Source organism: Physeter macrocephalus, chromosome 20 (assembly GCF_002837175.3).
Source record: "Physeter macrocephalus isolate SW-GA chromosome 20, ASM283717v5, whole genome shotgun sequence".
Taxonomy (NCBI): Eukaryota; Metazoa; Chordata; class Mammalia; order Artiodactyla; family Physeteridae; genus Physeter; species Physeter macrocephalus.
In genome coordinates, this window is record NC_041233.1 from 109,277,927 (window position 1) to 109,301,790 (window position 23,864).

The 23,864-nt window shown below is 48.0% G+C and overlaps 1 protein-coding gene across 9 annotated transcripts in view; it reads left to right on the forward strand.

Moving 5' to 3' along the window:
• FBXO25 (F-box protein 25) overlaps positions 1-23,864 on the forward strand; it is a 51,818-nt gene that overhangs the window by 19,192 nt on the left and 8,762 nt on the right. For 6 of the 9 annotated variants that reach the window (XR_008616052.1, XR_008616055.1, XR_008616053.1 and 3 more), the window contains exons 3-7: positions 4,850-4,953; positions 5,899-5,948; positions 6,039-6,173; positions 9,711-9,803; positions 23,459-23,552. Coding sequence is in view for 3 of the 9 variants with exons in the window: in XM_028480873.2 (XP_028336674.1) it covers positions 4,850-4,953; positions 5,899-5,948; positions 6,039-6,173; positions 9,711-9,803; positions 23,459-23,552 (476 nt within the window). In the remaining 6 variants the exon portion in view is untranslated. The remainder of the gene's footprint in view (positions 1-4,849; positions 4,954-5,898; positions 5,949-6,038; positions 6,174-9,710; positions 9,804-23,458; positions 23,553-23,864) is intronic. The other 3 variants (XR_008616056.1, XM_024115771.2, XR_008616057.1) reach the window with 2 other exon arrangements.

Consider the following 23,864-nt stretch of genomic DNA (forward strand, 5'->3'; position numbering starts at 1 on the left):
CAGGTCTTTGTGTCTTTCTCACGTTATGGACGTGCACTCTCAGAGTAAGTGGGAGTGTGACCATCGTGAGGTGCTCGGTGGGTCTGTCATTCAGGTGAGGCAGCAGGTTGGAGGCAAGCCGTCAGAGCACACCTGCGGGGCGTCGGTGGAATGCAGAGGGTGGCCGCTGTGCCCTCGTGCCTTCCCGGCTCTCTCTCGTGGAGTCTGCAGCTGCTGTGGTTGGACTTCTTACACGGCCCTTCTCCAAGAGAGCTCCCTCTGGAACCTCTGAAAGACGGTGTTCCCCTTGCCAAGTTGCATGGGGGTGTCCGCTGCTCCTCCCGCTGGCGGAGCCGTGGGGCTGCCTGGGCCGCTGTCCACTTGGTCTTCAGTATCCCATCCTGCCATCTGCCTGCTGCATCATGTCTGCATCCGATTCCTTAAGCATGTCACGTGAGATGTTTAGGACAGAAGTGCTAATGCTAAAAACAAACAGGATTTGCTTTTTTTTTTTTAACTTAAAAAAATTGGACCTTTTTTAAATATCTTTTTTGCAAGAGAGGCTAATAATACACTGATGCAAAAGTGACTTTATATCAGGAAAACAAACATGAACATTTGGCCAGCAGGAGAAAGTAATATAACCCTGACCCTTTGTGGGTAATGTGAGGATAAAAAGCTAAGTTTAATAGGTGACCGACATACAACTGAAAACAGTAACCTGGGACTGTTAGAGCAGAGGCTGTGGCCCCGCTGGGAGAGAAGTTTCTTTCACTGAGAGAAATGCCCGTGCAAGTCAGCTTGGCAGTCAGTTACTGGTGACTGTATCTGAGGGTTTCCTCTGTTTTGTTTTTTGGTAAAATGATCACATTTTGTTTGTCATGTTTACTTCGGTATGTTAAATATTTCATTTCGCTGAGTTTTTCTTCCCAGAGTTTCCTCTATTTGAATGGTAGAATTGAAAGCCCATATGTGCTTTCAAGAGCAATACCAACTGAAGTAATTTAAGAAGATAGAGAATTGTATTAGTTTTGTAGTGTTGCCATACTAAAAACCCAGTGGTATAAGACAACAGAAATTTTTTCCTTGCAGTGTGGAGGCCAGAAGTCCGAAATGCAGGTGTCCGCAGGGGTGGTCCCTTCTGGAGGCTCTTTGGGAGAATGTCTAGCTTCCGGGGTTGCCAGCAATGCTTGCCGTCCTTCAGCTCCAGTCTCTGCCTCTGCTGTCACTCGGCTGTTGTCCCTTGGCTGCTGTCACCCGCCATCCCCCCATGTCTGTCCTGTGTGGCCTCTCCCCATATAAGGTTTAGGGCCCATCTGGTTAATCCAGGATGATTTTGTCTTGAGATCCTTCACGTAATTATGTCTGCAAAGACCCTCATATTCACAAGTTCCAGGGGTTAGGACTTAGATGTATTTGAGGGGCCACTATTTAACCCAAGGCAGTAATAAATATTTCTGGTTTAGTACAGTTTTTAAGATTCTGATTTCAAGCAGTTGGGTGGGGATGGATGCTGCAGTTTCCCCTCCTGTGCAAAATCCTAGAAATGATGAAAAAGGTATATATTATCTTAAATACTGTAAATATATATTGTACTTGAGAAAAAATGGGGGGGCGCAACTCTCAGTGTCTTGGTGCACCCGAAAGGATAAGGCGTCTGTGAGACATGCTTGCATGGTCTGTAGCTGAGGGGCTTCCCGGTGGGGAGAGTGTGGGGTGGAATCGCCAAGGAGGTGGCTGCAGCGGGGGGGCTCCTCCCAGGGACAGCCTCGGGGTATTTACTTGAGAAATGCAGTAGGAGCGACCAACAGAACACATGCTGGGCATCCCTCCCTCCCCCAGGCCGTTGGAGGTATCTGACGCCAGCACTGAGCAGTGATGTGGTCAGGGCAACACCATAGGTGGCCAGAGTGCCCGCAGTTCCAGACCTGGTATACACACGGGCCAACAACACAGCCCACCTATTCCCCATCTCTCACTGAGGGCCAGGCAGGGGCACCCAGGCAGCAGTGCCTGCCCATCCCCCAGCCAGGGAGTAGTCCAGCAGGAGTCCCTGCCTTCTGGGCACCTTTAAGAGACATCGGATGCTGATGGGAATGCCCCGAAGAACTCATCCCTGAAGAAACACTAATTACACAAATCACAGCAGGACTAAGTATCATCCTGAGACGTTTACACCTGAAATGATAGCCTGTCTGGGATTTATGTCAAAATAATTGAAGTGGGTCCCCAGCCAAGAAATGGGTGGAGAGAGAGATGAGGTAAGATGGGTCATGAGTCGATGATCGTTGAATGATGCATTGCCAACCAGAATGGAGAGAAGGGTAGTAATGAGGTTAATTCCTTGTCTCTTACAGGCAACTCAAAACAGAGGTATGTGCCTGGGTTTTTTGTTTCGTTTTGTTTTGAATTATAAAATTAGGAACCAGAACAAATGAAGATAGAAATAATGAAAATTTACCCAATTCTCAGGCGTGAGATTGGCAAGGGAGACTTTTCATTTTATACTTGGTTGTTTTTTTTTTATTAGCACAAATTACCTTTATAAATATTAAAATGTAAATCATTCACAAATGTTGGTAATTTTTCTTACTAATTACAAAACTTTTGTGACTTGTCTTACAACATTACAGTTACGAACTGCCAATTAACCATTTTCAAAACCGGAGGTTTACCCTCCCTTGTCTTATTTCCTAGAATTGGGTGGAAATGATTGGAAGGTGATAGCCCATCACAGAGTATTGCATTCAAGGCTGTGCTGACCTGAGAAAGGTCTGGGGATGAAGCTTAAGACCATGTTATGTGACTCTTGAGGAAAATGTCACCAGTTGTCTAATGGGTCATCACTAGGGTGAGGGTCATAAGGTGGGAAAAGGTCAGGTCACACTTGGACAATGTTAAAAGCTGCAGGCTGACTTCAAGGAGTGAGTTAGGAGAAGAGCGTAACTTCTTTCCTTGGCCCTTGGTTATTTCAGGAGATTTTTTTTTTTTAATTGAAGTATAGTTGATTTACAATATTGTGTTAGTTTCAGGTGTACAGCAGTGATTCAGTTACACATATATACATATGTATCTATTCTTTTTCTAATTATTTTCCACTATATGTTATTACAAGATAGTGAATACAGTTCCCTGTGCTATACAGTAGGTCCTTGCTGTTTACCTGTATGTCAGGAGATGTTTTTGATGGTTCTTCTTCACACACATCCTTGTCTTGGTTGGAAATGGACGTGGGGTGTGGGGAAGCCATGCACCTTTGGTGGGTTTATCAGAAAAACATTCCCGAGAAAGAGGGTGACGGGGTGCTGGTGGAGTGCTGAGCGGTGGGCGTGGAGGGCTGAGAGTGTCGCCTTCGTAAGTCAGCACGGTTGAAACGTATAGATGTCTGTGCTTCCTTCCTGTACGTCTGTCCCCTGGGCCTGTTGCCTCCCTTCAGACGGCCCAGCCCTCCCAGGGCAGAGTCAGGGCAGAGCACACGTGCGCGCTTGCCCAGTGCCCCTCGCTTGCCTGTGCCTAGCCGGGCACGGCTCCCTCTCCCAGGAGATAACAGGCAGCTCCCTCCTCTCGTGGTGCCTGGTTTCCTTTCTTTGATGCTGTTTCTGGAGAGCAGTGTACTTCTGCTTTCCCTTGATGCCTTTGTGATTGTAGTTGGAAAAGCTGTTCACATTTGAAATCTTCTACCTTCAGTATTTGAATCAATGACAACAAACCATTGTGAGATACAGCCAGGATCAACCCATTTCTATGAATTGGTATTATTTAACGCCTGCCACTGAATGTTGTTTGTTTCTTCTAAATGCACTTGTGCTTGTCTTCATGATTTACAACTATTGCCAGTGTTCTTTAAGTCTATTCTGATGGTGATAAATGAATTCATTTGGGAAAATCAGCTGTTTTGATTAAAAGTGAATACAGGTTAGTGGAAGGAACTTGTGTACAATTTTCTTGTCAAAGAGTGGCGACGAGGCAGCAAGCAGGGTTACTCCCTCGGCTTTGAGTATCAGTCCCTGGCCCTCCGCTAGCCAGCTCATCTCCACAGAGCCCCTCCTTGCTGTCAGACTGAAAACAATCCAGCTGTCAGGGTGCTGAAAATAAAAATTGTGTGCATCTTTAGTTTTGAGGGGGTGGACTGCTTTTTGCATAGTCTTATTTATTTATTTTTTTACTACAAGGAAGAAATTTTTTAAAAAAGAAAGTGTGTTCAAGTTGTTTAGTTATGACCTTATGATTTTATTTTCTTATTTCATCCAAAAGAAAAAAAAAGAAAAAAATGGGAAAGCTTTTAATTAGATGTATTTAAGTGGAAAAAAATGTTTTACTTCATCTGGCTTCAGTTAAGCGCCTTAACAGGTAGCATTATTTGGTTGATGCTTAGTAAGGACATACAGTAGTAGTTCCAGTTAAGTCTTTGGAGGTATGGGGACAAAGAGAAATGTTGAGTTTACTCAGCATTGGGTCAGGGATATGGCAGATCATTAGTATTAGGTATCATGTTGTCACATTAACTTTTTTCCAGAGTATAAACTATAAAACTATAAGTTTTAAAGTCTGAAGCGACCTTGGTTGAGCATTTCAAAATCCTTAGGCGATTCTAAAACTTGTGCATCACTTCCTGATACAGCATTCTGATAAGAACCAGGATAAATCTCAGGTTTCTCAAAACAAGCAAAAAACGTAGACATTAGTCTTGTATTTTCAAACCTGTGATTTGTTGCTTTGAAAATTAAGGATTGCTTTCAGAAGTTAACATGATTTTTATTTTGGGCTCCTGAATTGCAAACCAAATATTTCTTTTTTCTTTTTAACAAAAGAAAATCCAGATGAAGAAACCCCTGTAAAAATATTTTAATAAAATGTATCTTTATTTCAGTATCTTAAATAGTGAAGATGAAGAAATATTCAATAATGAAGAGCATGAATATGCATCCAAAAAAAGGAAAAAGGACCATTTTAGAAATGACAGAAATACTCAGTGTAAGATCATTTTCATTAATAATTTCATATTTACTTGTTGAATATGTTGATAAATTGAATTGCATTGACAGTGCTGTCTTATGACGTAAGTGCTGATACAGTTATATAAGTAGCAGCACTGTATCCAGAGTTGCCCACTGACTTAGTGGTCAGATATTTGCAGCTCAACCATTTAGTTGAGTAAGTCATTAGTAAGATTTGCTACAATGAAATCAAAGACAGGAAAACCTACAAAACAGCCTCTGTGTCTGAATGTTGAATAGCAGTCCTGAATTCAGGTCCATTCACTCCCAAGCAGTGAGGCCAAACCTTAGGGATCTTGACATTGGGCTTTGGTGCAGGAGATGCTGCTGGTTCGGAGCAGAAGGTAGACATGGTCAGAGCTGTAGCCATGCAGGCAGATGGGGATGGGGATGGGGACGGGGATGGGGAGGCTCTGAAAGGGCCCCTGTGCAGATGCCCCGACTTGAGTCACTGAGACCCTGTTAGTGAATTCAGTCGTGCGCCCTCTGGAGGCGCCCATGGACAATGTAGTCGTGATCCTCGAAGCTTTGGGATACGAGTTACTTGGAAAGTGTATTTAAGTGGAACACCATATGGGGCAGTGAAAGAGGAAGAGAACTTTTTATTAGGGTGTATACCAAATGTACTTTTATAGCCATTTATGTTTGGATATGACTGCAGTCACTTGGTGACACTATTGTCTTCCAAGTTACCTAGATGTGGTACTGTCATAAATCATCTTTCATGTAAAGATGTTTCAGTACCTCTTAAATTGATATTAGGAAACGAAGCAGTTCTGGTTGCATTTAGCCAAGTCAAAGCATCTCCTATCTATATGATGTCAGATAATTTTGTTAGCATGTGCCACTGTTGAAGTTCCTTAAAATCTTCATTTTGTAATGATTCACCAGCTTTTAAAAACAAAGTTAATTTTTATTCTAGGTTTTTATCGTGAAAAATGGATCTATGTCCATAAAGAAAGCACAAGAGAAGTAAGTATTCTATTATAAATAAGAGTATATTTTGTATTGTTACTGTTGAATATGTGCTGTTACATTAAATTGTTTCTTTTGCAATATCAGACCTGTGTCCACATTCTAAGAGGTGAAAGCATAAGAGGGTCGTTGAGACAGTGTTTCGTGTGTGTGGTGTATGTCAATGCCCCGTACGAATCTGAATCAGCAGAGGGCTGTTTCAGAAGAAGTGTGGACCCCCAGGTACTTTGATATTTTCTCCCCCGCCCTCCCCAAAAGCTGTTCATAATGAGCCTCTGGTACTAGTAGGGCTGTGTCTTGGCCCTCCTGTGTTTTGGGTTGGTGAGAACAGTTTGTAAACCCCTCATTTATTTTGTAGAGTAGTAGCTAAGGTGATGTTGGTAGTTAAGCTGGAATCTGCAAAGAGCAGATCGAGCCCTGCCCGCCTTTCTTTTGCAAAAGGTCTGTTCACCTCAGCTCTGCGTGTTTCCTTTTTCTCTTGGTATCTGGGGAAGCTTGCTTCCATCTGTTGTCTGAGAAACTGCATTTGCCTTATTTTGCAGCAATGGGGGATAATATTCAGGGAGCAGTTGTTTAGCAGGTATTATGTTAGCATAAGTTAAAGGTTCCAGAAGTGTTAATAGTGGGTGTTCTGAAACCAGCCCAGCTTCCTAGAAACCTAAGGATTAGATTCTGAGATAGAAAATTTATCCGACCTATTTGGCGATGGATAACATTGTTAAATGGGTATGAAACCACTCTAACCCGTAACATACACTCCAGTACACCATTGGAAGGTGTTTGGCGAATCTGACCTATTTTGAGCTTATGAAAGACTGTTAGACATTTGGACTTCCCTGGTGGTGCAGTGGTTAAGAATCCACCTGCCAATGCAGGGGACACGGGTTCGAGCCCTGGTCCGGGAAGATCCCACATGCCGGGGAGCAACTAAGCCCGTGCGCCACAGCTACTGAGCCTGTACTCTAGAGCCTGCGAGCCACAACTACTGAGCCTGTGTGCCACAACTACTGAAGCCTGTGCGCCTAGAGCCTGTGCTCTGCATCGAGAGAAGCCACTGCAATGAGAAGCCCTTGCACTGCAACAAAGAGTAGCCCCCGCTCGCCGCAACTAGAGAGAGCCCGCGCGCAGCAATGAAGACCCAATACAGCCAAAAATAAATAAATAAAATAAATAAATTTATTAAAAAAAAAAAAAGACTGTTAGACATTTCATTTGCTGGGTGTCACCACACCGATTACAGAACAGAGGTCCAGCTTCGGCTGCACACATGGCAGAGGGGGAACTTGCTATGAGTCTGCGGAGTGTTGCATGGGTCCTGGGAACCGGCACTGGTGGGCACAGGAAGGGGCCAGGACTCGGAGCGGGTCCCATCTCTCCCCGCATCACATCACGCCTTTGGTCTTCTCACCTGGGGCCCACCAGGTGTTTGCTGCTCGTGTGCTTCAAACGTGTGATTTTATTTCCCCCCAAAGACGAGGCTGTTGTGAGATGGGTGGCTGCCTGGAAGGAACACCAGTGTTTGGAATTCTGTTCACTGAGAAAGAGAATAGTTACCAGCTGTGATTGATTTCAGGTTATGATCGATATCCAGTTAATCTTGGCTTCCTCCACAGCTCCCAGGAAAATATTTTGTACTTGGTGGATATTCAGTAAAAATACATAATGAATGTTTTAAATAAGTGTATCTTGGTGGCTTGTGCACACACTGAGAGCGTTGTTGGGATTGGGTGTAAAGCCAAATCAGCCCTCGCAGTGCGTCTTCTGTCAGAGACTAAGGATTTCCCCTCCAGCTCCCCCTCTGGCCCTTCTCCTGTCCTCTGTTTGAAATGTGAGGCATATTTGTCACCTCATGTTTTCTGTGATTATTCCCCACTTTATCTATAACCACGACTCCGCATTGAAGATCTCTTTATGTTCTAAGTATTCCAATACAGAAGATGGAGTTTAAAATGTCTTCTGAAACCTAGGGTAGAGATCTGTATGAACCAGTCTGGAATATAGGGCTTATCACTGCCCACGGTCACGTCCCGTCACCTCTAGCCCTTTGCACCCACACGCTGGTATTCAGAGCCCCACCCCACTCAGGTGCCTCTCGGCCTTGATCCTGAGCGGCTGGGCATACGTCCAGGCCTGCAGGCACATAGGACTCCCCTCAGAGGAATCAAATTCCAACGTGTAGTTTATAGCAGATGCTTCTTCATAGTGGCCAAGCATGACTTAATGTATTTGTAGTTGCACAGCCTAGAATACATCCAGTTATTTTATGATTTTAGACTTAATTTTGTCCTCCCCCAAATGCATGCAGCAATGAAGACCCAATACAGCCAAAAATAAATAAATAAAATAAATAAATTTATTAAAAAAAAAAAAAGACTGTTAGACATTTCATTTGCTGGGTGTCACCACACCGATTACAGAACAGAGGTCCAGCTTCGGCTGCACACATGGCAGAGGGGGAACTTGCTATGAGTCTGCGGGGTGTTGCATGGGTCCTGGGAACCGGCACTGGTGGGCACAGGAAGGGGCCAGGACTCGGAGCGGGTCCCATCTCTCCCCGCATCACATCACGCCTTTGGTCTTCTCACCTGGGGCCCACCAGGTGTTTGCTGCTCGTGTGCTTCAAACGTGTGATTTTATTTCCCCCCAAAGACGAGGCTGTTGTGAGATGGGTGGCTGCCTGGAAGGAACACCAGTGTTTGGAATTCTGTTCACTGAGAAAGAGAATAGTTACCAGCTGTGATTGATTTCAGGTTATGATCGATATCCAGTTAATCTTGGCTTCCTCCACAGCTCCCAGGAAAATATTTTGTACTTGGTGGATATTCAGTAAAAATACATAATGAATGTTTTAAATAAGTGTATCTTGGTGGCTTGTGCACACACTGAGAGCGTTGTTGGGATTGGGTGTAAAGCCAAATCAGCCCTCGCAGTGCGTCTTCTGTCAGAGACTAAGGATTTCCCCTCCAGCTCCCCCTCTGGCCCTTCTCCTGTCCTCTGTTTGAAATGTGAGGCATATTTGTCACCTCATGTTTTCTGTGATTATTCCCCACTTTATCTATAACCACGACTCCGCATTGAAGATCTCTTTATGTTCTAAGTATTCCAATACAGAAGATGGAGTTTAAAATGTCTTCTGAAACCTAGGGTAGAGATCTGTATGAACCAGTCTGGAATATAGGGCTTATCACTGCCCACGGTCACGTCCCGTCACCTCTAGCCCTTTGCACCCACACGCTGGTATTCAGAGCCCCACCCCACTCAGGTGCCTCTCGGCCTTGATCCTGAGCGGCTGGGCATACGTCCAGGCCTGCAGGCACATAGGACTCCCCTCAGAGGAATCAAATTCCAACGTGTAGTTTATAGCAGATGCTTCTTCATAGTGGCCAAGCATGACTTAATGTATTTGTAGTTGCACAGCCTAGAATACATCCAGTTATTTTATGATTTTAGACTTAATTTTGTCCTCCCCCAAATGCATGCCAACAAAGGAAATTGACAAATATTTAATCAATATTTATCCTTGTCATTAAGTGGTGTAGAAATGTCAATGCATAGTGTCTTGATTATACATAAATGACTTAAATTTAGCATTGTTTTAATTTTACTCTACTTTCAGCTAAAGATGGAATAGATCATAATAAAAACGATATCCTTTGCCAAAATTAAAAAAGAAATTGTGCAGACTAATGCACGTTAACTGTGAGCTCATTTTGACTCATGACTCATTTGAGAGATTTTCACTTGTGTCTGTTTTTCCAGAGGCACGGCTACTGCACTTTGGGAGAAGCTTTTAACCGCTTAGACTTCTTCAGTGCGGTCCAGGACGCCCGGAGGTTCACTTACGTGGCCAGAGTGAGTATTTTACTTCAGAGACACTTGATGACACTTTGGAGCGACTGTGTTTTGAGGGTTATCACGTGAAATATTTAAGATGCTTTTGACAGTTGCGTACAGTTGTGCTTGTTCGCTGGTAGAGAACCCCCGGGGGCGGGCGGGTGGGCGAGGCTCCGGGCTGGCGCTGGGGCTTCTGCAGGCTCCCGCGGGGGCAGGAGCACGCTCCCCACCCGTCGCGCTGTCGGAGATGCAGAGGAGGCAGAAGTTACGCTGGGAGTCCTTACCCAGTGGTTTCACATGCATTTTCTACTTTGTGTTTTTCACGGAGTATGATCCCTGCTTAATAGAGGGACGGTGGGCTAACAGAAAGAAGGAAATTTATACCGAATGGAACTCCACAGAAGCCTTATTGTGTTAATAACATGTTTTTAGAGGAAATTTTTATCTTGGCCTACATTCAGGAAGGAAAGGATCTTGCCATATATTCCATTTACTGTCTGCTTTTATTTGCCTAACAAATTTATTCACCTTCTTACTGTTATAGGCAAAGAGTAAGTGATGGGTCACAAAGCTGTTAATTTTGGATTTTTAATGGTGCTGTGGGACTCTGGAAAGATATTCCTTGTAATGGCTGCTAGGCATTTGGAAGTGCTACCAGAAGGACAGAAAACTGGGTGGTTAAATGATTTTAATGCTGAGGGTTTGGTTTCATCCCGGTCAGAGTTTGCCGGGGATCCATGTGACCAGCACCTGGGGTTCCTAGCCACGTGCTCCCTGCAGCCTCGCCAGGTGGGGGCTGTGTGGAGGCCGTAGTCCCTCTGAGGGTTCGAGTTCTCCCAGGTGCCTGCGCACCAGACAGGGGCCTCTACCAGCTACCTCTTCCCTCCAGGTGACTGAACCAGGATTTGACTCCACTTTGTAGACATGCCAAGATTTGAGGATCCGGGAAAATGTGTGTCAGCGGAGAGGTCTGTTATGCAGTAAGCGTTTACCCACATGCTTTTTGATAGTTCAGATCATGCTTGGTTGTCTAATACCAGCGGCTCTGGACCGCGATCCACACAAGGGATTTTACTCGTCGGGGCGTGAGAGAGACTCTGGGGCGGGAGGGAGAACGGAGACACGAGAGGGAGGACGGAGACGCAGGAGGGAGGACGGAGACGCGGGAGGGAGAACCGAGCCTCCTGGTTTCAGTGCCGGGCTTTCTGCTCATCTTGCTGGTCCAGGCCCTTGGTTTGCTGACCAGAGAAGGTCTGAGCGTTCTGTGCTCTGTGTCCTACTGAACCTGGTCACCTGAACAGCTTTGGGATCTTTGTTTTGTCCGCATGCCGATCTCTTTTTCACTGAGGAGCCTTTCTTCAGACGTTGTCCTCATCCTAGACAGTAGTACCTGGCAGATCGTAGACTTTCTCTGCTGGTTCTTTTGTAGTACGTGTAAAAAAATACGTACTAAAAAGTAAAATGCGAGAAGTGGCATTTCTCTGCATCGCCTCTAGAAACGGCCGCCGGGGCTGGTGGCTTTGGCAGCTGCTGAGGCCACTATGCGAGGCCTGCCAGCACCACTGGGCCCTCCCACACGGCTGGCCTCTCTCTCTGTGGCACTTCCATGATGGCTGAGTGCTCCCGCCAGGTGGGACCTCCCCATCAGGGATCCTCACCTCCTCACCCTCCTCCTGCCCCTGCTTCCTGCTCCTTCAAACCCTTCCCGAGGCCAGTTACCTTCCCAAACTGATCTGTTTATGTGTACCTTCTCCGAAAGACAGACAAATGAAGCCAGCTGTCAGTGACTCTGATCGGGTCCACGTGCCGTGGCCATGGCATGCTGTCCCCTGGCCCTAGTGACTCTGATCGGGTCCACGTGCCGTGGCCATGGTGCGCTGTCCCCTGGCCCTAGTGACTCTGTGATCGGGTCCACGTGCCATGACCATGGCGTGCTGTCCCCTGGCCCTAGTGACTCTGTCTGATCGGGTCCACGTGCCATGGCCATGGCGTGCTGTCCCCTGGCCCTAGTGACTCTGATCGGGTCCACGTGCCGTGGCCATGGTGCGCTGTCCCCTGGCCCTAGTGACTCTGTCTGATCGGGTCCACGTGCCATGGCCATGGCGTGCTGTCCCCTGCCCTAGTGACTCTGTGATCGGGTCCACGTGCCATGGCCATGGCCTGCTGTCCCCTGGCCCTAGTGACTCTGATCGGGTCCACGTGCCGTGGCCATGGTGCGCTGTCCCCTGGCCCTAGTGACTCTGTGATCGGGTCCACGTGCCATGACCATGGCGTGCTGTCCCCTGGCCCTAGTGACTCTGTGATCGGGTCCACGTGCCGTGGCCATGGCGTGCTGTCCCCTGCCCTAGTGACTCTGTGATCGGGTCCACGTGCCGTGGCCATGGCGTGCTGTCCCCTTGCCCTAGTGACTGTGATTGGGTCCACGTGCTGTACTGTCTCCTCTCCCTTCTCTTTCCTCCTGTTGCCTCCCCAGCAGGCCTGATGCCCTCACTTGCTTTCTTTTGATTGTGCTCTGTGCCTCACCTCTGGGTGACATGTCCCCCTGCACTTGCTGCCGCCTTGTCTGTGGGGGTGGGATCCCCTCTCCCTTGGCACCCCGCCACTGGGGCGGAAGCACTGCTTTTTTCTGTTAGTGCGTCATCGTGCGGTCAGTACCCCTGAATCGCACTGAATCGCGGTTGGCCTCGGTGGCTGGAGCGGTGTCCTTGGCACCTCTCTGCTGCTTTCATGTTTACACCACACTTACCAGAACGGTGAGCGTCTCTTGCAGTTCTTCTCAACAAGACAATTTCCCATAACTTGTGCTGTGTTGTCCAGATGGCCACTCCTTAATATTAGAAGAGCTGTAGATGTACACTCAGTGGTATTTTTTATTTATTTATTTTTTTTGCGGCACGCGGGCCTCTCACTGTCATGGCCTCTCCCGTTGCGGAGCACAGGCTCCGGACGCGCAGGCCCAGCGGCCATGGCTCACGGGCCCAGCCGCTCCGCGGCATGTGGGATCCTCCCAGACCGGGGCACGAACCCGCGTCCCCTGCATCGGCAGGCGGACCCTCAACCACTGCGCCACCAGGGAAGCCCCCACGCAGTGGTTTTGAAATGACTGATGAAAGAGTTTCCTTACATTTCGGGTGGCATGCAGTTATATTTCCTCTAAGAATTTATATGAAAAAAATTAGTAGCATGCATCTTTTAATTAACATTTTATATGAAATCCCTTTGTTTATCTAAAATTAGCATTTTAAACTGAAGCTAATCTATAATTACTACATAGTTTCGGAATAAAAATTAGTATTAGAGTTTAGTGTTCATTATAAATTGTTTTAGTTGTCAAAATAAAAATAAGTAGTTTGGAATGGAAGTTTAGTCTTTATTCTCCTATACTTTGGCAGGAATGGAAATTTGACATCTTCTAATTACACAAATCCAAATTAAATTCTCTCTTCCACATCCTGTATATGAAATAAGCCACTTTTGGTATAGTCTGTTAAAAAATATTTGAAACATCTTCATACCTAGGTTACTTTTATAATTTTTCAAAATTTTAGTCTGATTTTGAGGAATAAACGTTGTTTTTCCAAGCTGCATTCACTCAACTTTTTAAAGGAGAATAGAGAACTAATTTCATGGGCCATGTTCCTCAGAACATGGCGCCTAATTTAGAGTCACTGTCGAATCACAGAGGCGGTGCCTGCCGGCGCTGGTGGGAATCGTAAGGAAACCTGTAAACGTGGGCTTGTGAGCTGCCCCCTCAGCGCTGTGGTGGTCTCCCACACGCTTCTCGTGCATTCCGCCTGTTCTTAAACCTCATTCACGTTACATTTTGTCCATCTGGCCACGGATAAGTCCAAACAGCACTTCCTGCTCTGGGCTAACACGTGCGTAAACACACACACACACACCGCCTCCGCTGCTGAGCTTCCTCGCACGCTTGTGAACAATCGTGTTCTGCACCACCATTCAGCAGAGTTTGTGTTACAAATGTAATGCTGTATATTTAGTTTCAGACTAGTTGGTTGTCAGTGATATGGCTATTATGTTAAACTGCTGTTAAAACTATCTTGTAATTCACAAAAAAATGCTTATTTATAGATTGAGAATGTTGTCTTGGCCGGTTACTGAAAAGTCCTTAGCATAATTTATTGAACTATTAAATTTATTTCCAGAAAATCAATAAAAACTGGTCTTTACTTACTAGTAATGTTTCTCTCCTTAACTGATTATTTGCAGTTATTATTTTACAATATGTGCTGAGAAACTTCCTTACTGGGGGAAAAAAAATGACAGTCAAGATGCAGTTTAGACTTGGCCCTGGTCAGTGGACAGTTCTTAGTATCCGGTCCGTAATTGAGCTTACTTCTCATCCCATTTATATGTAATGTATAAGTAAATTAAAAGCATTTTTGGTCAGTTTTAGGACCTTACGTTCATTAAGATAAATCAAAGACTTAAATTTGGTGGAATTCTGAAAATTTTAAGTAGAAAGATTAACCAAAGACGTGGAATTATTAGCACATATGTAGTTATTTCGCCGCAGAGGGGGAGATTTATAGCAGTCAGAGTTGGTATTTTAAGAGGCCTTTGAAGTGGGCTTTTAGCTCGGTGTCATGATTGGAGACCGAGTGTCCGCATCTTTACCTCCTGTCTGTCTGGTAGTTGGTGTCCCCTGGTGTGAGGTGGGAGGGATGAGAATGTTGCTGCCATAGTGCTGAGCACCCTTAGGAGAGGTGCACGGTCACATCCTGTGAGGTTGACCTGTCTTTCCAAACTAACCGTGTCAGGGAATCTTCTAATTCACATTCCAGCCATAGACCTCGTCCCGTCTGTCAGCGATACACACTGACGTTTCAGCAGTGCAGAGAGGTGGCGTCTGTCTGTAGTGTCAGTGCCAGCCCTTCCTGGGGGAGAGTTGGGTTGTGTCTCTCTGTGGGGCGTGTCGCTCATGCATGGTGGCTCCCTGGAGTCCGAGGCCCCCCAGCACTGTGGGGACAGCAGCTGCGGGTCCCCTGGCAGAGACAGGGCGGGCGCAAGGAGGGCATGGACTGGAAGGGTCGGCATCTGGGGGCGGCGGCCAGAGAGGTTGTCAGGAAACTCCCTGAGAGCAGCACAGGGTAGCAGCTGAAATGTATAAAAATGCCAGGTGTGCTGTGCTTCCTGAAGTAGGTTCCCCTTAGGGGAAAAACTCTCAGAATCGTTAGGTTTATGTACCTTTATTTGGGTTATTTGGAAAATGAGTTTATACTTCATTCCCTGCCTGTGGTCAGTGAGCTTTGCTGCCGTCTGTGACACGTTATTCACTTTATTTGGCTTGTAAATAGTGACTTTTTTTTTTACCTTGGTTACCTTAACTTCCTCACATTAACTTCCCTATAATTGGAATGTGTTACTCACTGACAGTTTGGTTTCTCTGAGCTTTATTTGAAGCCTCGTCACAGGGGCATCAGGTTTTATCTGTGACAGTAACTCGGCCTCTTGACGGCCCTTCCAGCTCTCCCGAGTCTCCTCCCTGAGCTCGGGGAAGCCGCACCCGGCGGCGGGCCGTCCTGCGCGTCGCCCAGGGAGCAGCGCCGCGTCGGATGCAGGCTGTGTGTGCTGCACCGTCGTATTCGTAGCGTTAGGAGAGTTGAACTCTGTAGCTTAGTTATTAAAATATTTGTCGAGAAACATTTTAACAGACGTTACTACTCACTGCTACATTCACGGCCTGTTTATACAATAGGTGCTGCCTGGCAGGGCCGGATCTGTGAGGTTTAATAATTGATCAGGCCTCTCCAGCGGTGCTGGTGAGCCTGTCGTCTGTGACGTATTTAAGTCCCTTCTTGTACTCGGGGTCGTACAGAAGGAATCTACTAACCCCCTAGTCACAGTAGGGGATCAGGAAATACTAATAAATACAGGGTGTACTTAGGATGTAACAGATGCACTTATTAGGGTGCTTACGAGAAGTCGGTCATGGAAGATTCATGTTTATACACGGTGGGATCACGCAGAATAGTATTTCTCCATTCAGAACATTTCACTAAAGGGGAAGCGCATACGATATTCTGAAAGGAGATTTCAACAACTTTATGACTTAGAAGGAAGTTTGGCAGTGGAAACCGGATTTCTAAGAGGGATTGTTGGGTGGGGTTAGGGGATTAAGAGGAACAAACTACTATGTATAAAATAAACAGGATACGAGGATATATTGTGCAGCACAGGGAATGCAGCCAATAGTTTATAATAACTGTAAATGGAGTATAAGCTTTAAAATTGCCAGTCACTGTGTTGTGCACCTGAAACTTATACAAATGAATAAAAGAATTGTTGAGTGACTTGGCCAGGAGGGTGCAGCAGGGCCGATTTCCTAGTTTTGCACCGTGGCTCTTGAAGTGAAGGGCGCCAGGGACCAACGGTCAGGCCTGGAGGCCCCATGGACGCCAGGGGAGCTCTGAAAGGCCACAGCGAGTGCAGCCCCTCTGCAGCTCAGCCCGGCCCCCGGGGACTGCCCGCGTTGTGTCACAGCCGTGTACGTGCAGGATCCCACCCCGAAGAGCCAGAGACGAGGGTGTTGGTGTGAGCCGGAAGAGGGGCAGTGAAAAGGCCTGGTGACAGGAGGCAAAGGGGACGAGTGCGGATGCGCGACTTGATCTGGTGGACAGACCCTGGGCTCTCACTGTCCTTCGAGATGGCACACCTCTCATGACTTTCTTTCCGTTTTTGTCCTGCGTCGGGATTGACTGCGGGAGGTGGTGCTCAGAATGGGACCCGGCCTCGGGCCGAGGAGTCGGGCAGCTGAGCGGTGGGCCCGGCCCTGCTCCGGGTGCACACAGGCCATCCCGGGAGACTCGACGGCTCACAGAGCACCCTCCCTGCTTCTTGACTTCTGATCCTCTGCCAGCTCGATGGGCTGGGTCACCGTGCGTGGCAGGTGTTGGCCTGAGCCGCAGAGGGGTTCACGTCTTGCACATGGGTTGCCTGCATGAAAAGTTTAGTTGTAGAGTTTTGCTTAAGTCCTTTCACTGTTCCACATTCCTATATTAGAGGAATTCTCGTGTTTTTGAGGAGTTACTTCTAATTAGCGAGTCTGCGGGCCTGAACAGTGTCCCCCAAGGTTCACGTCCACCTGGAGCCTCAGAACGTGACCTTATTTGGAAGCGGGGTCTTTGCACGTGTAATCAGTTAGGATGAGGTCCTGCTGGAGTGGGAAGGGCCCTAAACCGATGACTGTGTCCTTAAGAGAAGAGGAAACAGAGACACAGTCACAGGGAGGAGCCATGTGAAGAGACTGGCCCGGGGACTCCACAGCACTAGGAGGTGAGTGAGGCAAGGAGGTCCCCTCCTGGGCCAGAACATAACAGGGCCCTGCCGACACCGGGGTCTGGACCTGCGACCTCAGAACCCTGAGAGTGGTGGCCGCTGACGTACCCCACGTGGCGTGGGGCTGCCTCACGGCAGCCGCGGAAACCGTGCAGAAGGGCCGTGACTTCTCCCCTGGGCGCCGTGTGCTTTTCTCCTTGAGAGGAGTGGTCATGCTTGTTCGGGTTTTGTCTTCTGCGAAGGACCAAGCATACTTCTTTACACGATAATCAGAGATTCTCATACCGTCTCACTTTGAACGTGCGGAAAATGAGCCTGTGTTAACGGTGGGTTAGATGACATGATTGCAGACTAGTCAGTGGAAAAAATTACAAGCAGCAGAACCCGGGAGGCCTTCGGCTTTCTGGCACAGGTTGGAAGGAGACCCTGCTGCCCCCGGAGTGCGTATGAGAACACATTTTGCTGATGAATCGTTGAAACTCACTGACGGTGAAAAGAGCAGGGGGCCTCAGAGCAGACGGTTGTCGCGCACGTGGGTCTCCTGCAGACTTGCCGCTGGCCTGCACGCCCGGAACCCAGGCAGCGTCGGAAGGCTCCACGGGGAGGGCTGTCCCTGTGCCACTGAGGTCCCCCAGGAGGTGCCCGTCATAGCGACTCCGGGTGAAAGATGTACCTGATGCACCTCCTCCATGTTAGTGACACCCTTTCCTTCTGTTCGAGGTAAGGGATTGGTGGTGGTGGGGTGTCATTTGGGCCCCTTCCCTGTCCGTCAGCCCCTCTGGGAGGTTGGGCCTCCTCACCGCGGGGCACCAGGTGCAGTGCGTGCGGGGCTGGGGCCAGTCAGATATTCACGTGACCTCTGCCCTTGAGCTGGGGAGCTGGTCTGCACATCTTTACGCGCCTTCTTAGGTCCTGGGACTTTGGCCCCAGGAGTTTGTTTCCCAACACTCCTCAGTGTTTGGACGTGAACGCCTGTTTCCCAAGTGCTTCCTGGGTCCTTTAAATAGTGGAAAACAGGGGAAAGGATGTCTCTGGCTGGACCGTCTGGTTATGTGAAGATGTTTAGCTTCTTCCTGATCTCTGCCAAGGACCACGTGGCGTGAACAGTTCAGGAGGAGACAGGAGTGGGGGAGACCATGGTCGTGGACGAGCTTCCAGGGACCCGCGAGGCAGCAGCAGGGCCGGGGGGTGGAGGGGCCAGACCTCTGTGTCGGGTTCTGTCTTGTTTTCTCAGTTTACTGACCAGGGATCTCCTCTTCCACGACACCTAACGGGATTTGTATCTGCCCCGAGGCTGCCATGACGAGAGTTCGTGGTGGGATCATAACAAGCTCTTGAACGTCCTCAGCTCAGGAGCGCTTGCTACGCTTGGCTGATCTTTTGAAGGTGGCTTAGATGGAGGGGCAGCAGCCATGCAGGTCCAGCTCCGTCCCCAGATTTAGGGAGGAGAAGCGGGAGAGATGTGCCTCCGGTCACAGGCGGTCCTGACAGCAGAGATGCGTGTATTAAAGGTCTTCTTTGTCTTGATCCTATAGCCTTCTCCTCTTGTGGAAAGCAGTGACTTCCTGACATGTGTGGAGACATTTTGAAACAGTGGCCTTTTGAGTTCAGGGCGACTGTTGAGAGGGACCGTCCGTAGAATCTCTGACCTGAGCCTTTGTGTGCCACGTTGCAGTGTCTTGGGTCACAGCCCAGCTTGGTCCCTGTCACGTGCCCACTCCCTGGGCACCCCCCCCGCCACATGCCCCCAGCACCCGGAACAGACCTGGAGCTGCTCCACTCGCAGTGAGGGGACGATGAGCAGGTGGTTCTGTGAGTTGTTCTGGTTAGTTTTTCCATGGTAAACATTCTGCACAAATTCTACCTGAATCTGAACTGGCTCGTAAGAGACTATAAAATAATTAATTTGCCAGTCATTTTACTGAACCTACAGGCACCTCCTCTTTTCAAGAAAACTGGTATTTAGAAATTGAGGAAGTTCCTTATTAGAAAACAAATTCTTCACAAAAGGAATGCCCTCTGAGTTCCTTAGCACAAAAAGATATGTTTACATTTTATTTTTTTAACAACGTCCTTCTTGTTGATTCAAGAATTGGCTGTAGGCTACTTACTCCAGGAGTTTCCTCTAGTTTTTCCCCTTAAAAAGTGTTGGATTAAAGTGAGCTAGCAAAATATGTAACTGCTCCTAAGAACAAGATTCATGAAGAAGAGACCATGTGGGACCTCCCAGGGATGCCTGCTTCCAGTCGAAGGAAACACTACTGGACACTAACTGGACAGTTTGACCTCAAGAGAATTAAATTAGATGTTGTAGCTCTGACGTTTTATGGGATGTGTGTGTCCAGCCAGCAGGAGTGCGCTGATTAGGTGGCATGTCCTCTGGAAATTTGAAATGTCACTAGCACAGAGTCTGCAAGTGTCCAGTACCATCTTCATTTTTCTTTAACTTGCTGCATATTTATGCTGCCAACAATGTAACTTGTAGAATGTGACCAAACGCAAGAACTAAGAATTCTTTTAACAAAACTGAAATTATAGATTGTGTAACAATTCAATTCATAGAAGATAAGTTTTTCCTTCTGCCAGTATTAGAAGTCAGTGACTAGGATGAGAGTCAAATGAGGTGTTAACTCCCACGGAGGGTGGACAAGAGGGACAATCCGAAAAGAGGTCACTTCTCACAGGCCATCTGCCCGAGCTGGTCCCCCAGATGGGACCCTTGTTCTCGACGCAGCCTGCATTCGCTCTGCGTGAGATACCCTCATCCCTGGGGGAGGAAGGGGGCCACGGACCTTGGGAGAACCTGATGGAAGCTCCTGACACTTCCCAGAGTTATAACAACATGGACGCAGTCTGCGAACAAGCCTGGGTGCTGGCACTGCTCCGGCTTTGTGAACTTCTAGGTGAGACTCTGCTGTTGCAGAGTGTAGGTCTCATTCCCTTTTCATTAAATACAGTAAAACAGAGAAGACCTTTTAAAATCAGGTAATCAGCTTGCACATCGCTGAAGGCTGTGGAAGCTGTTTGCTGCGTCCTGACACGCGTGAGGTGCACGGGACGCAGCGTGGCAAGAGTTTGCAGTGTTTCAGTCCTGAATCCGGTCCCTGTTACTGTGTGACTTTGGGGTCATTTTCCTCATCTCTGGGCCTCAGTTCTCGCTGTGCAGCGTGATAATACAGTACGTCTCCTAGGGGTGTTGTAAGAATTAGGCAGTCACGTCCAGCCCTTCCAGTAGCGCCTTGGTAATAATGAGTCAGTGTGGAAATCCGCGTGAAGCCAGGAGTGAAGACGGCACGGCCCCCGGCCTCTGCCCATTGAGGGTGCCCTGTGCTGCACGAGAGAGCGACCTGAACACGAAACCGTCACCCTCTGTCCTTCCCACACGCCCACGCTGTCATCCTGACCACGTAACGCGTGCGCTCGGGCATTCCGGCCGTGCCTGGGAGCTCAGATAGCTGAGGTTTTCTGTACTTTTATTTAATTCTAGCTTTAGTGTATTATCATCAGAGAGTTCAGCCTGTACGATCTCTGCTTTTTTGAAATGCGTTAAATTTTCCTTTGTGGCCATTTTCGTAGTTGATTTTTGTAAATATTCTATTGACACATAAGAAAAATGCAGATTCTCTATTTGAAGGATGTAAGTTTTTCTGCTTATTTATTAAACAAGGTTTGGCGGTTATATTATTGAATTCTTCCACATCCTTACTTGTTTAGAATTGTTAAATTCGAAGAGACTTATAAAAATCTCCCACAATATTTGTATTTTTGACAAATTCTCTTTTAAGTTTCCAGCAGATTTTGTCTTATATATCTAGCTGAATAGAGGCTAATGCGTGGTTATATTTTCTTTGTAAGTTGTCTTCTGGGGGCTTCCCTGGTTGGTGGTGCAGTGGTTAAGAACCCACCTGCCAATGCAGCGGACACGGGTTCAAGCCCTGGTCCGGGAAGATCCCACATGCCGCGGAGCAACTAAGCCCGTGCGCCACAACTACTGAGCCTGCGCTCTAAAGCCCGTGACTACAACTGCTGAGCCCATGTGCCACAACTACTGAAACCCATGCACCTAGAGCCCATGCTCTGCAACAAAGAGAAGCCACCGCACCGCAGTGAGAAGCCCGCGTACTGCAATGAAGAGGAGCCCCCGCTCACCACAACTAGAGAAGGCCCGCACACAGCAATGAAGACCCAAAGCAGCCAAAAAATAAATTTAAAAGAAAAATTGTCTTCTGCACTTTTATGTTAATTACCATTTTAACCTAAAATTTCACTGTCATCTGTTAACATGGTCACTCTTGTGTTTGCACATCCCACTGTGGTGGTTTTTCTGGTGGGTGCCCTGTGAATAACTAGCTAACCCACCGTGCCAACCCCACGCCTTCTGCTAGTGAGTTCAGCCTTTTTCTAAAGGATTTTTTTACGTGGTGTTAGAAAACTGTAGTTTTTGTTGATGATAGGAGGGGGTCGTTGGAATCTTATTCCCTTTTGTGACAGAATATCCATTCTTAGACTAAGACCTGGTGTCAGGGTTCCTCCTCACTTTGAAACTACTGAGGACCCCAAAGAGATTTGCTTATATGGGTTTTGTCTATTAATATTTACCATATGGAAGTTAAATAAGTTTTTAAAAAATTTCTCTATTTAAAAATAAAGAGTGCCTGTGTCCTCCCGTGCCCATCTTCGCAGCATCTGCGACGGTGGAAGATGGCACGTTCTCAGGGCTGGATTCAGCGTGTGCAGCATCCTCGTGGGGCCCCGGGACCCTGCACTGCACACAAGCGAGGCGGCAGTGGTGCCAGGGAAGTAGCTTAGATCTGGGGGTCCCGGGGGCTCCCTGGACGGCTCTCTGACGGCCACGGCCCACGGGCTGCGTGCTCATTTTTCTTTGCGGAGCAGGAGAGGCATGTATTTGCATATTCTGGTCTGTTTCTCTCAGGTCCTGAGGGTCTTGAGAGCAGGGAGCCTGTCAGGGAAGGTTGGTTGTTACTCGCTGCCCAGGGCCGGTGGCTCGGTCTGTTGGGTCAGCGCTGGGAGCCCCACCCCTTCCGGCTGTCGTTAGCGGTGAAGCTGGCCTCAGGTCTCTAATTTGGTTGTAAGTGCAGGCAGGGGAAAGGATCTGAGTCAGCGTTAAAGTGGTGCTGATTGTGATGCTGGTGGAACAAGGAAGACGGAAGACGCTAACATTTTGCTTTGTGACCACCTGGAGGGTGGGAGGGAGACGCAAGAGGGAAGAGATATGGGGACATATGTATATGTATAGCTGATTCACTTTGTTATACAGCAGAAACTGACACACCATTGTAAAGCAATTATACTCCAATGAAGATGTTAAAAAAAAAAAAAGATTGAGGAGCGGGACTGACCTTGTAGCCTTGGGCTTCTCAGGTGTTCTCTGGCCAGGGCCCTGGAGTGTTATTTCTGTATTCACTGCAGTATAGGAGACTTTTATGTAAATATACTAGAAGTTGCAGAATGATTTTTTTTTCCCAACAATCATCATGTGATTGTCATATTTGTAATTTTTTTTTAACTTCCACGGTCAACATGGCAATGTGAGTATGTGAGTTAGCACTTCCTTTTCTCCCTCTGGAAACTCACAGAGGCAGCTAGGAGGATTGGAAAGGAGGGATGGAAAATTCCTTTTTCAGAGAAATAGGCAGATGTAATTCACAGATTCTAAAATCTGTTTAAGGCTTTTACCCAAAGTGGCTCAGATTGGGCAGAAACAGGGTGGGAAGAAGTGAATGGATGTGTCCAGGTGGCGAGGACTTGGCAGAGGCAGGTCTGGACCACACCACAGACACGCGTGGTCCAGGGCGAGGCCCGGCGCGGGCGGCGGAAGTTACAGGACGTGAGGGGACGCGGGGAAGCGGCTGACACAGGACTCCTGAGACCCAGTTTATACAGAGGGGTGGGCCGTGGGTTCACCGAAGGGCGATGCGGATGAGCCATGTTTGTGACAACCAGCTTTTCCCAGAGCAGCAGAGGGGAGGGGACAGCACTGGGACAGAGAGGCGGGAAGGCTGTCCCGTCCTTCCCAGGCCTTCCCCGCCGGATGCCGGCACGGCGGCCGGCATCGGGTGCTGAGAGCAGGCGAGCCCCTGACAGAGCAGGAGCCTGGGAGGCACGACGGGCAGCAGCTGTGGGAGGGGCAGACGTGATGTGAGGCCGTCGGGGAAGGTCCGGCTCGGCTCGTGTGAGGCTGGGACGTTCAGAGGAGAGGGCACAGCAGGGCGCTGGGTGGACCCCCAAAGATGTGCCGTCGTGGGGAGGGTGTCAACGGCCTGCGCTCTCCGCTCTCCTTCCCTGTCCCTTGGGGGCGTTTCCCTTCAGAGGTGATGCTCACCTGTAACTCCCCCCCACCCTCCCCCCCACAGCTGTTGCAGCTGATCGCAAAGTCCCAGCTGACCTCGCTGAGCGGTGTGGCCCAGAAGAACTACTTCAACGTTCTGGATAAAATCGTTCAGAAAGGTAAGGTGATGACTGATATTTTTAATAATCTAAACCTTAATTAGAAATTCGGTGCAAGGAGATTGGATTTTTCTTTTATTTCCCCCCAGTGTTAATGGTGTCAGGGCAAGGGCAAGGGCTCGGGTTGGCTGCTCAGTTCTTGATGTTGTTATTGTTCTTTAAAAGGTGCTTTTGCATACAGAAGAACATACTGTAATGAGAAAGATAATTTTTTTTGTTTTGGGGCCACACTGCGTGGCATGTGGGATCTTAGTTCCCCAATTAGGGATCAGACCCGTGCCCCCTGCAGTGCAAGCGCAGCGTCTTAACTGC